The sequence below is a fragment of the Tenrec ecaudatus genome, chromosome 18 (genome assembly GCF_050624435.1).
Source record: "Tenrec ecaudatus isolate mTenEca1 chromosome 18, mTenEca1.hap1, whole genome shotgun sequence".
Classification (NCBI taxonomy): Eukaryota; Metazoa; Chordata; class Mammalia; order Afrosoricida; family Tenrecidae; genus Tenrec; species Tenrec ecaudatus.
In genome coordinates, this window is record NC_134547.1 from 73554860 (window position 1) to 73567906 (window position 13047).

The 13047-nt window shown below is 47.3% G+C and overlaps 1 protein-coding gene and 2 non-coding genes across 4 annotated transcripts; all 3 read left to right on the top strand.

Moving 5' to 3' along the window:
* The first annotated feature begins 6507 nt into the window (after window positions 1-6507).
* Window positions 6508-8873, top strand: RPL13 (ribosomal protein L13). Of its 2 annotated transcripts, none has more exons than XM_075537145.1 (6): window positions 6508-6614; window positions 6915-7032; window positions 7250-7391; window positions 7584-7757; window positions 8198-8254; window positions 8675-8873. In XM_075537145.1, the coding sequence occupies exons 2-6, from the start codon at window positions 6929-6931 to the stop codon at window positions 8831-8833; spliced, it is 636 nt and encodes a 211-aa protein (XP_075393260.1). In that variant the 5' UTR covers window positions 6508-6614; window positions 6915-6928; the 3' UTR covers window positions 8834-8873. The 2 variants fall into 2 exon arrangements, with proteins under 2 accessions (XP_075393260.1, XP_075393259.1); XM_075537144.1 differs by lacking the exon at window positions 6508-6614 and adding an exon at window positions 6628-6793.
* LOC142432912 (small nucleolar RNA MBII-202) lies at window positions 7074-7153 on the top strand. The gene has a single exon (XR_012781001.1). It is a non-coding gene; the product is annotated as a small nucleolar RNA MBII-202 (small nucleolar RNA).
* On the top strand, window positions 7441-7525 carry LOC142432913 (small nucleolar RNA MBII-202). The gene has a single exon (XR_012781002.1). It is a non-coding gene; the product is annotated as a small nucleolar RNA MBII-202 (small nucleolar RNA).
* Window positions 8874-13047: the final 4174 nt, after the last annotated feature.

Here is a 13047-nt window from a genome sequence, read left to right on the forward strand (position 1 = left end):
ACAGCAGTGCAAGGACAGCAGTGCGAGGACAGTTGAGTAGACGCGCTAGCCAAGAGACAGCCCCACAGAGAATTAGAAAACAGGACCTTTTAATATGTTGTCTCCAAGAGACACACTCAAAGGATGGGGAAAATATACCAAACTAGCAGCAGACACAAACGTGCAGGTGTGGCAGTACTGATTTCTGAGAACATTGATGTGGAGGCAAAAGTCTAACATGTGAAGAAAGAAAGGACATTAATCATAAAAGGGTCACTTGAGTCAGAAGACAAGACCATGTTAATTCTGCAGGCAAGGAAAGAGTGTCCAAATGCTTTAGCCAAAGTCCTGCAGAATTGAAGAGGCAGACAATTATGCAGTAGTAGTAGCAGACTTTAATATGCCACTTTTGATGAAGGACAGAACTAGAAAGAAACATAACAAAGACACATAGCTAAACACAATAAAAGTTTTGAACTTGCGGACATACAAGGTACAGAGCACTCTTCCCCACCCGGCATACTGTACGTTCTTTTCCATGCACGTGTTACAGTCTTCAGAATAGACACCACGGTGGATCACAAAGACAGCCTCAACAAGCAGTATGAAAATAAGTAAAAAAGCAGTATGAGCCTCAAATAAAAGGATTTTTTAAAGCTTCAATAAATTTTTAAATATCAAAATGCTGAAAAGGATCTTCCCCAAAAAACAAAACAAAAAAAGGATCTTCCCAGATCACAATGCTATAAAATTAAAATAATCATGAGGGGTGGGAATCAAATATACAGAAAATAACACCTTAAAAGCAACTTAGAAGAAATTTTAAAATCCTATGAATCAAATCCAAATGAAGATCGACATTGCCCAAGCGGAAGGGGTAACAGAATATTTGAACTATACTCCCTCCACAAGTTGAAAGACTAAACAAATTTCTAGGAACAATGTAAACTCACTGCCACCAAGTAAATTGTGATGCACAGAGACCTCATGGGGTTTCCAAGGCACAAGATCCTTATTAGGATCAGGTAATCTCCTACTTTAAAGGGGACTGATAACTCCGAAAGACCCATACAAAAGAAGGAAATTGACTAGGTCATAAACCCCAACAACAAAAAGTCCAGGTCCCGAAGGTTTTGCAGAGAAATTCTGCTAAATATGCAGAGAAGAGCTAACACCAATTCTAACTCAAAACGATTCCAAAACAAATAAAAGGTGGGGAAACTTCCAAATTCATTTGATGATGTGAGCATAATCCTGCCAACAAATGAAAAAAAGAAAATTTTGGACCAATGTCTCTCATGAACAGATTTAAAAATTCTCAACAAAACCCTAGCCAATAGCAGCTCACAAAATATTCAAAAAGCAGTACATTATGACCAAGTAGGATTCACACCAGGTATGCAAGGATGCTTTTGTTGCGGGCTGCAAGGGGTCCAGGAAGCCTGCATTGTGTTATTAAAAAATGGAGGTCAGGTTGATGGAAGAAATTCGAAGTTCAAACCTGCAAACACTTGCAGAAGGAAAACGGCCAGGGTTCTCCTGGTAGTGTAGTCCTTACGTGTTGGGCTGCAACCCACCTGGTCGGCAGTTCAAAACCATCAGCAGCTCCACAGGAGAAAGACTGGGCTTTCTACTCCTGTAAACAATTCGTCTTAGAAACCCCACAGGGGGTTGGTCTGAGTCTGCTTCAGAATTAACACCTGAGCCAAGAAAGTGTTGTTTTTTCTCATAATTATAGATTAGCAGGTTTTACAATGTCACAGGGTACACTTGATACTCAGAAGTAAGGTCCTGCAAAGATCATTAGGAAATTATACCTACATTTCCCAGGGGCCATTAGACCACCATCCCCTGAAGCCTAATGCACCCTTGTTTATCTAAATTGGGGTGATGTTTTGTGTCTGGCTCCTTATCTTAATGACTTTGTTAGCCTCCTTCCTAAATTGGAACATTCCTGATTAAGCTTAAAAAAAATTTTTACCCCCAATAAAATGATTAAAAAAAGAAAAAAAGGAATTTTTACTGGAAGGGACTTATATTTTGAAATTTTAACAAACTAAATCTTAAGTTATATTTCTAGTATTGACTAACACCAGTCTAGTTTTCTACTTCCCTATTAGTTTCACATTAGGAAAACTATGGAATCTATTTTTTTCTATTTTCATAATTAAAAGAATCACAATCATTTCACTTGAAGCAGAATAGGAATTAGACAAAATCCAGCATTCATTCCCAATAGAAACAGTCAACAAAATATGAATAGAAATGAAATTCTTCAACATATACATATACACCAAAGCAACAGCCAACATTGCTGTCAGCTGCAAGAAACTGGACAGAGACCTAGTAAATAATTCCTTTATGACCATCCTGCTCCAGCTATGCTGGCAGTCCTATCCAGAGCTATTCAACAACAAAGGGAATGGAAGAAGTAAAACTCTGCAGATGCTATGATCCCATACATAGAAAATCTGAAAACATTGCAAGAAAATGATTGAATTAATTGAAAGTGACAGGGTTCCAGATGAACATACAAAAAGCCAATTGGATTCTTATATGGTAACAAGAGAGCTTTAGAAAGGAAATCAGAAAAACAAGAGCCATTCAAAAGATTAAGTACTTGGGAGTAAATATCAACAGAGAAACTAAAATCATGCACAAAGAGAACCAGAAAATACTATTATAAGAAACCAAAGTAAAAAAAAAAAAACCAAAGTAAAAACAAAATTTACTGCCACTGAGGGAATTCCAACTCACAGTGATCCTACAGAACAGGGTATCAACTGCCCCTATGGGTTTCTGAGACTAACTCTTCATGGGAGTAAAAAGCTCATCTTTCTCCATTGGAACAGCTGAACCTTTTAATTAGCAGCCCAGCTGAACTTCTGACCTCTTAATTAGCAGCCCAACTCTTTACCACCAAGGTTCCTTCCAAAGCCAAAGATAGCTACATAAATGGAAGAGTATACCATGCGTATGAATAGGAAGTCTTAGAATTATGAGTATGTTGATACTACCAAAGCAATCTAGGTATCATGCAATCCCAGTTCTGATTCCAGCATCATTCTCTAAAGAGACGGAAAGACTAATCATCAACTCTATATAGAAAGGAAAGGCCCAGATAAGCAAAGTACTATTAGAAGAACGGAGGAGGAGTCCTCAACTTCTCAGTCTCAAAAACCCACTACACAGTCACAGTACTCAAAACAGCTTGATACTGGTACAGTAAATGCAAAGGCCCCTGGAAGAGTATGAGTATCCAAAGGTGCCCTAGTGGTCTAGTGAGTTAGTTGTTGGACTGCAAACCACAAGGTAAGCAGTTTGAGAGCACCAGCTGCTCTGTGGGAGAAAGACGAAGCTTTCTACTCTTGTAAAGAGTTAGTCTCAGAAATCCACAGGGACGGTCCCAGTCCGTTCTACAGGGCAGTTGTGAGTTGAAATGAGTAGATGGCAGTGCAGGGGTTTTTGTTCTCGTTTGTTGTTTAAGAGGTCAATTCATCCACCCACAGACAGCCAATATTTGACAAAGGTCGAAGCACATTACATGGGGAAGAGAGAATCTCTTCAATAGATGCTGCTGCTAAAACTGCTTATTCGTTTTTTGGTAAAAGAAGAAGAAGAATTAAATAGCATCCATATCTCATACCATATACAAAAGCAAACTCAAGATGGATCAGATAATTAAATGTAAAACCTAGAAGTATAGAGATCATGAAGGAAAGAATAGGGATAAACTTAAGCAACTTATTATATAGTATATATACACCTTGAAGCATAATAAAAAACACACAAACAGCAAAATGGCAGGGACCTCCTAAAAATGAGACACTCAGGTGCATCAAAAGATTTCACAAAGTGAAAAGGCAACTCAGAGATCAAGGGAAAACTTGTGGTAATGACATATTAGACAAGGTGCAACAAAAATTTATATAAAACTTCAAGTCAACAAGAAAAAACAAATAGGAGAACCCATCTGGGAGATCTATGTGTAACCTCCTCTCTGGGAGATGGGCAATGAGGAGGTGGGTGAGGGGAGATGCCGGGGAGTGTAAGATAAGATATAATAATTATTTATAAACTATCAAGGGACCAGGGAGAAGGGGGGGAGTGGGGAGGGAGGAGGAGGGGGGAAAAGAGGGAAACTGAGCTGATTCCAGGAACCCAAGTGGAAGGTGAATTATGAGAATGACGAGTGCAACGAATGTATAAGGGTGCTTTGCTCAATTGATGCATGTACGGATTGTGATAAGAGCTGTATGTGCCCCAATAAAGATTTATTAATTAAAAAAACAAAGCAAATATATATATAAATGAGTACTGTCTGCTAAATTCAAGAAAATGTATGTATTTATGAAATGAATAAATAAATTACCTAAAAAAAAGAAAAAACAAATAATGCAATTTAAAAATGGTCAGAGAACATGAACAGACACTTCACCAAAGAAGGCTGGCTTTGAAGAAATGCTTGCAACCATTAGCCATTCAAGAAATGCAAATCAAAACAAAATTGAGATACCACTTCATCCCAGCATGCACAGCGTTTTTTAAAAAAAGCCCAACATAATAACAAATGCTAGTGAGGACTCAGGGAAACGGGAACCTTTACACACTGCTGCTGGAATTCTAAAACAGTCCAACCACTGTGGAAAACTATGTGACAATTCTTCAAAAAGTTGGGACTAGAAATACCATATGATCCAGCAATCTCTGTACTTGGTACCACCTAGAGAAATAAGAGCTACTACATAAACAGATACATGCACACCTCTGCTCAGCACAGCACCAGTCACTGAAAGATGGAAATAATCTGAATGCCCAGTAGCGGAAGAAAGGATAAACAAACTTTGGTCCATACACACAATGGAATACTGTGCGGGGTTAAAGACTAATGATGAATCCGTGAAACGCCTCGCAACATGGGTAAGCCAGGAGAGCATTACGTTGAGTCAAACACAAAGGACAAATACTGTGTGAGACCATGATCATAAAAAGTTAAGAATGAAATTTTGGGTGGGGGAGGAGGGAGGGAAAAAAGAGGAGTTGGTACTAAGGGTTCAAGTAGAAAGAAAATGTTTTGAAAATGAAGGCAACACATGTACAAATGTGCTTGATACAACTGATGTGGATTTTTTTACATTAGATATATGGATTGTTATAAGAGCTGTAAGATGTATGGATTGCAATAAGAACTGTCCCAATAAGATTTTTTTTAAAAAAAGCGCCTCCGATAAAATGATTTATTTTTACAAATTTAAGAAGATGGAATTTCCTAGAGAAGGACTGTTCTTTAGTGTTGACAGGGGTGCAGTGGGAGGCAGGCAGGCAGGCAGGAAGGGGTAATCCAGGCCAGGAGTAGCCACTAGGGTCTTAAGAGCTCATGAGCAGTCACTTAAGGTGCAATTACTGGTTTCTTCCCATCCAGAGCCAAACAAAATGACAAAAATACAAAAACACGTGGAAATAATGGGTCCCTTGGACTAATGGACCACATAGACATCAGTATCCACCACCCCTGGGGCCACAAGAAGCACATGGCACCTGGCTACCACTCTGAACTTCTCTGAAAAAGATCACGTTAAAAGATCCTGGTTAGAGTGGGAGAAAATCATGAGCCAGAATGTGGCTGACTGGCTGGATAGATACTGGTGGGATCCCTCTACTCTTCAGGATGGAACTGACCATGCCGGTTCAGTAGGGTGTCCACTTGTCCTGGACGACAGACCACAGGGTATGTTGACTGAGAACAAGTGTACTCACTGGCTACTTGACATTTGTGTTTTTCTCAATAAAAGGAGGCAACTTGGACTATAGGTTTGAGTGTGGCATTTGGAATCCCTCACTAGTTCCACCAGTACTAATCCCTCTTGCCAAGTTCCCTCGCTTGGGAAGTAGAGCTTTAGCCAATAGTGGAAATACATGGAAGGCGTTTCATGTGGTAGCTGGTGGTGCTCACTCAAGTGATTTAAGAAAAGAGTCAATGTTCCAAATGGATTCTAATCCATTCCGACTCAGGTCTCTAATAGGCAGAAAGGCTCCAGATGGCTGTCCATCTTTGTGGCATCGTGTAGCCTCTTTTTTTCTTGCTGAGCAGTAGGTGGATTCTAATTGCTGATCCTGGGTCAGCAGCCCAACACTTAACTCACTGCTCCACCAGGGCTTCTCTCCAAATGGAAGGGGGTGTGTTTGCGCCGCTCAACTACCTCGTTTCAGACTCCTGTTCAAACAGTAAAATGCCCAGGACCCTAATGACGAGATGGCCAAGTTCAAACCGCCAATTTCCCTTCGGCCCCTACAGGCTGCACTTTCATCAAGGCGGGAAACGCCCGCACACTGACGGGCAGAGGCACCAATTCCAAAGTGCTACGGGCGTTTCGGCACCGGCAACGAGCAGTCAGGACAGAAGGTCGCAATTCAACTGGCCCAGGCGCCACGTACCCGGGCATCCTTGAGGATCGACACAAAAGTTGCGTTCTCGGGTGCGCCGCCAAATTTCCCTGGTGCTGTGACGTCACTTCCGTCGCTCTTAGTTGTGACTCGTCAGGACGTTCCGGCGCTACTGATACGCCGGGTCTCCTACATCCCAGGGTGCACTGCGGGCGCGCTCTCTTTCCGCTTGCCCGTTCCACCTGGAGGAGGTAGGTCGGCTGGGGCGCGGGCCCCATCCGCCCCCATCCACTTCCATCTTTGTGGGTCGTCCTCCGCTACAACCGTGAAGGGGTACTCCAGGGGCCCCTCTCGACCTCCGAAGCAGTTGGGTCGCTCCTGGGCCTCCAGCGGCTCGACCGGGCACCCGGAAGCGGAGCTGGAGACCCCGGTAGGGACCCACCCGCGAGCGCGGAGTGTTCGGCGCTCGGGTGGTGGGTAGCAGCACTCTGCGCATCCGCACCCCGCTCCCTAACCCTGCCCCCTCTTACTTTTCACATTTTCGGGTCCAGGGCCGTAGGCAACCATGGCGCCCAGCCGGAATGGCATGATCCTGAAGCCCCACTTCCACAAGGACTGGCAGCGGCGTGTGTCCACGTGGTTCAACCAGCCGGCGCGGAAGATACGCAGGTGAGGCTCTCTTGGCCCAGCGCGCGGGGCTCACGGTCACATGATGACATTCTCCGGAATCGCTGCACTGCCGTGATGAAAGATCATTTGAACCCTTTTCCGGCTGATGACCGTGGGCGTCTGGGGGGTTTGGGGTGGAAGCAGCTGCAAGCGGGGTTGGGGAAACCGCATACCACCCTGCAGCGCGATGACTGCTGCCCGCCTTCTCTCCTACCAGGCGCAAGGCACGACAAGCTAAAGCCCGCCGCATCGCCCCGCGGCCCGCGTCCGGCCCCATCCGGCCCATCGTGCGCTGCCCCACGGTGCGCTATCACACCAAAGTCCGTGCAGGCCGAGGCTTCAGCCTGGAAGAGCTGAGGGTGAGTGGTCCAAAAGTGTGTTGTGGGAAAGCCCTTTCGCCCGGTCACGTGATGACAATCTCCGGAATCGCTGTACTGCTTTGATGAAAACTTCGTTGAACCCTTTTCCATCTGACGACCTTGTGCTGTTGGGCTGGCTCAAAGGTGGCAGAACCCACAGAGTCTCACCTCCCTGTTCCTCTTGCCTGGCAGGTGGCCGGCATCCACAAGAAGGTGGCTCGCACCATCGGCATCTCCGTAGACCCCAGGCGGCGGAACAAGTCCACGGAGTCCTTGCAGGCCAATGTGCAGCGGCTGAAGGAGTACCGCTCCAAGCTCATCCTCTTCCCTAGGAAGCCCTCGGCCCCCAAGAAGGGAGACAGCTCTGTGAGTCCTGAGGGTGGGCCTCCTGGAACCAGGGGTGCTGTGGTGATTGCTTTATTCCATGCTACTGAGGACCGGCCATGCTAGCCGGGTTTCACGCTGAGCAAAAGGGATCCATTTAAGGAGGAGAGAGTTCCTTGTTAATCACTCACACTGCCCTCTTCACTATTTACCTTGGACTAACCTTATTTGGCAGGAGCACATAAGTACTTACTCTGTCCGAGCCAGTGTTTCAGAGTAGAGGACGGTCTCTTGGGATTCTAGGGCATTAGATTGAAGAATGGCTGCATCCACCTGGCTTGGCTCCTGGTTGCTGTGGATGCGGAGTGGGGAGTGTGAGGGTCCTGTGGGGGTTAACATAGCTCGTAGACACTGGGGGGGCGGGGAGGTATTGTGAGATTGTGGCACCATCCTGAGGGCTGATCCTTGGACACTGTCAACAGGCGGAGGAACTCAAACTAGCCACGCAGCTTACTGGACCTGTGATGCCCATCCGAAACGTAAGTGGGTGGGGCTGGTTTGCTAGCATTATTGACTGAATCAGGATGTCAGGGTGCCTAGTGATAGGGACAGGGCTGAAAGTGGGTTTCTGCGTTGAAGCCCCAGTGCCCCTAAACCATGGATCTTATTTTTCCTCTTCAACAGGATTGTGGGGGTGGGACTTTTGTTACTCTCCTGGGACACCCCCCCCCACACCCCAGGGTGGCGTAGTCTATCCTGGACTCCCAACACAGAAGGGAGGTGGCCCTTTTGGTTTGCTGTGCAGACAGGAGCCCCACCACATGCAGGCCCTAGGTCCTACAGAGGGTCTTTCAGCCCTAATCTGGGCAGACTCCATATTTTATCACCTCAGTGGTGCTTCAAGCCTCTGCCGCTAAGTCACAGCCGCCTCTCCCACCTCCACACCCACCCTCCCTCAGGTCTACAAGAAGGAGAAAGCCCGGGTTATCACGCAAGAAGAGAAGGACTTCAAGGCCTTCGCCAGTCTCCGCATGGCCCGTGCGAACGCCCGGCTCTTTGGTATCCGAGCGAAAAGGGCCAAGGAGGCTGCAGAACAGGATGTGGAGAAGAAGAAGTAATGTTGCCAGGGCCTTTAATAAACTCTCCCCACACACGGTGGTTTTAGTGTGTTGTATGCGCTGGTCCGGCTCTTGTCACACAGGGCAAAACCATGTTAGCTCTTGGGGAATCACTGACGTTTGTATGTGGAGTCTGAGCAGGACAGTTCAAGGGAAGGAGCCATGTAGTGCATCCTTCCTGAGGTCTGACTGCCTGACCATTTTGCTCCTAGCTAAGAAACTGCAAATACCCTGAGAGGCTCCTTGGCTATATCCACCCAGCCTGGGTAGGCCGAGTTCCTTAAACCTTAACACATGTTGGGCTGCCAATCACAAGGCCTGCATTTTGAAGCCATCACCCTCCCCACAGAAAAAAATAGGCTTTGTACTCCTGTAGTCTGCGCGCAGTCCAATGGGGTCACTGAGTTCTCTCTGGCAAAGGGTTTGTTTGGGATTTTGGTGGGGTGGGATGTCATGCTTTGAGTAGCCTCCTGGTGGTGCTAGTTTCTTGTGTCCCAGCATGTTCCCTCGGGGCCTTCCCTAGAACCAGCTATTGATGGTTTGGGCAAAGGCAGGTTCTAAAACTGACCAGTTAATGCGAGTCCGTGGGGCAGCTTGCTGGTGAGAACCTGACTTAGGCTGCAGCGCACTGAGGTGAAACAGCATCCCTTCAGGAGGGTCAGGTTTACACTCAAGTTATAGAAAGCAGCACCCAACAAGCAGTGTGTGTATGTGTTTCCTGCTTATAAGAATCCACTAATACACTCAATTCCAGACCCATTTCTCGGCGCTGGGGAGAGGCCAGTGTCCCCTGGATAGGTGAAAATGGCAGACACGTGTGAAGGTGCCCAGCTTATCAGACCTGCTTTCAGATCCTCCTAGTTGGGAGAGGAAGGATGGAGCTGGCTGGAGGCCACAGGTTAGCCAGTGGGAGCCCATTACACCTATTCAAATGTGTCCAGTTATGTTTGAAGGCTGTTGCCCCACCCACTCTGCCCTTCCCTGGACAGACTGGCTGATCTGCTTTCTTGCTGATGGAGGCAGAAAAGGTAGCCCCTCTGGGTGCTTACAGTGGGGGACACCCCTACCTGAACTTGGCATCACATGGTGGGATGAACCTGAGGGGGACCACAGGACACGGCTTGAAGTCCCTGGGGGCAGTCAGTGCTGGCCTCCAAAGCATGGCCCCCTGGTCTGTCCATTCATTGCTGGGGGCCAGGGGGCCTTTTGCTCTGCATCTCTGTCCACTTTAAGGACATCAGACACTGGTCTCAGGACAGCTTTGTTCATCCCACCTGCCCAGACTTGGGTTTTCTGGGGAGATCCCATCCTGAGGTTCCCGAATGACATGGATCTGGGGATACAGGATGCCCTCTACAATGACCTGGCTGGTAAAAGGTGTAGGCTTGCTCCCAGATGCCACCTGGCAGCGTCCACAGTAAATAACAGATGGCATTTTCACGGAGGGAGGAAAATGCAAGGGGGTTGGGAATTGAGGCTCTTAGGCCCAGAGATTTTAAACGATCGATCTGCTGGGGTCTTTGGCCAGGAACAAGCCCGCTCTTCAAGGGGCAGTCCCCAGTCTGGAAAAAACACAGACACAATGTCTCTCTTGGCTCCTGGAGACTGGCCACAGCTGGCTTGATGGAGAAAACCACAAAGAGCCAGGCTGCCCTTCAGCCCTGTCAGAGGCCTGGGGGTATGACTGAGATGGCATGGCTACCCCTCAAAAGGGTGACACCCCACACCTATTCCTCATCAGTTCCCATCACCAAGTTCAAACTAATGCCATTGGTAATGGTTTTCTGTGGATGTGCCTTTGGCTGGCGAACAACAGTGGAATGCAAAGGTAGGGCTGCTGAGCTGCAGGGGCCCCATGGCTCCCAGAGTTTGTCTCCCTGCTGAGTGTGATGCAGTAAAAGATATTCTTCCTGTGTCATCTTCTGGATTCTCACGAAATAACACGTTCCTTGTTGAAAAATGATAAAATGTTGATAAACTGGTAAGCCTAGTTCCAGATGCCCCCCCTCCCCCGTAAGCATGTGATTTATCCCGCCCGCTATTTCCATGCAAATGCGTTTTGTATTAATAAAAGAGGCTGTCTTGGCCCTTAACATAACTGGATATCTGTTAGGGTTGTTTCCTCAATGTCCCATGTGCTGCCTGCTCAGGGTCGCCAGGTTTAGGATGGAGCCAGGCACACAGTAGTTGCTTGGAAAAGGTTCCTGAACCTGCTTGCTCTGTTTTCTGGCCTGTTTTTAATTTTTAATTAGCAACATTACATGGCCTTTTGTGAAGTGAAGAATTAGCTTTACTCAGGGAATTTGATCTTTTCTCCCCCCAGTGGGTGTGACTAACCCAGGACTGGCTACAGTTGTATGAGCCACACTGAGGCATGTTGACCAAGAGGTCCCCCTGAAGTTTCTGTGTGTCCATGATAGGGTTGATGTGTCTCCAGTTCACTGAACCTTTGTGCAAGGACTCTACTCTCCAATGGCCAACTCCTACTCATCCTTCAAAACCCAGCACAATCTGCTCATCTGCCCACTCTCTTCTATGAGCCTTGGCCCTAACACTAAGAGCATTGGTTCTTCAACCCAGAGCTATGTGAGTCACTAGCCCTTTCTTCATTAAACTTAGAGTCCATTCAGGTCTGGGTTGGCTCCTTGAGTACATGAATGGCTGAGTGAATGAATCTGAATGAGTGGATGAATAAGTAAATGAATGGGTGAATGAAGGGATGAATGCATGAATGAGTTGGTGAATTAGTGAAGGAAGGAAGGAAGGAATCAGTGAGTGAATGAGTAGGTGAATGAAGGAATTAGTGAAGGAATGAATCAGTGGACAGATGAGTGGGTAAATGAAAGAATTAGTGGATGAATGAGTGAGACGGGTAAGTCAAGGAATGAATGAATCAGTACAGAATGAGTGGATGAATGAATGAATGCATCCACCAGTGATGGTGTAGAGGACCCCACAGGCCCTTCCCTGGCCCTGCTGGCCTGCCTCCAAGGTGGTCTTGCTCCAGCAGAGGCTGAGCTGAAGTGGGGCTCTGCTTGAGTTGAGATCCCTGCTCTGTCAAATCCTTCTGTGTCCCCAGAATAACTGAGGGACTGAGCTGAATTAAATAAAAGTATCCAGAATTCTAGTCATTTCTTGTGAGTCTGGCAGCCTTAGTGAGTCTTGAGCCTTGCTCAAACCACAGAAGGTGACATTCAGGGACTTCCACCAGCAAGTCCTCAGAAGCTGTCCACCTGTGGTCTAGGCTTTTGGAACACTCGCTGGAGCCTTCTGACTGCCAGCTGCAGATGCCACATGGACAGTCCTCATTGCTCATTGAAAGGAAGAGAGCCCAGCAGACCTGTGACCCTGTGATCCCTCCTTAGGATCAGGCACCCTGCCCAGCCCAGTCCAGAAGAGACCCCCAGCTGAGCCCCACCAAAGCTCTGCACCACAAATTCCTAAGAGGTTTTTTTAAAAAAGGCTTTGTTTCAAGTGACCACACATTTTGCTGCAAGCAGTACCAGACCCTCCTCTTGGCTTTCTTTTCCGGTCATGGAGGAGCTGTGGCTGCCAGGGCTCTGTGCAGTGAGAGAGTGGGAAAGTGGTCCTTCCATACTCCCCATTCCTACACCCTGGTCCCCTAGGGCACCAGCACTGAATTCAGGGTGCTCCCATCCCCTGGGCTCTGACCTCAAGGTGCCTGCAAGGTTGGCTGTCAGCAGAAACTGGCACACGCTGCTGCCACCTGCTGCCCTGACACGTGTCGGAGCATACTGAAGGCAGAGGCAGGAACTGGAGTGATGTGGACACAAGCCAAGGAACACTGTGGACCGCCAGGAGAGAGGCGTGACCATACTCCCTCAGATTTCCCAGCCATGTTCACACATGAGTTCCATCTCCTGGTCACCAGAATCCTGAGAGAAAAAATAGTTATTGTTTCAGCCACCCCTTGGGTGGTCACAGGAAACTAGCATAGCAGGTCCTCGATGTCTGACTGCCTGTGTTCTCATGGGTGAAATGGGCTGTTGAGCCATGAAGTGGCTCCCAGCTTAGAGCTGTCTGCGCTGGAAGTTGGGGCCCAGACAATAACAATGATACACAGAGAGGTTCTGGGCAGGGTCCTCCCATGACAATGGACTTGGGGAAGTCATTCTTGATGGCTGGGTGCTCAAGGACCCTAACCCTTAGCTGGGTCTCACTAGGGACCACTCCCACCTAACTCCTCACAGGAA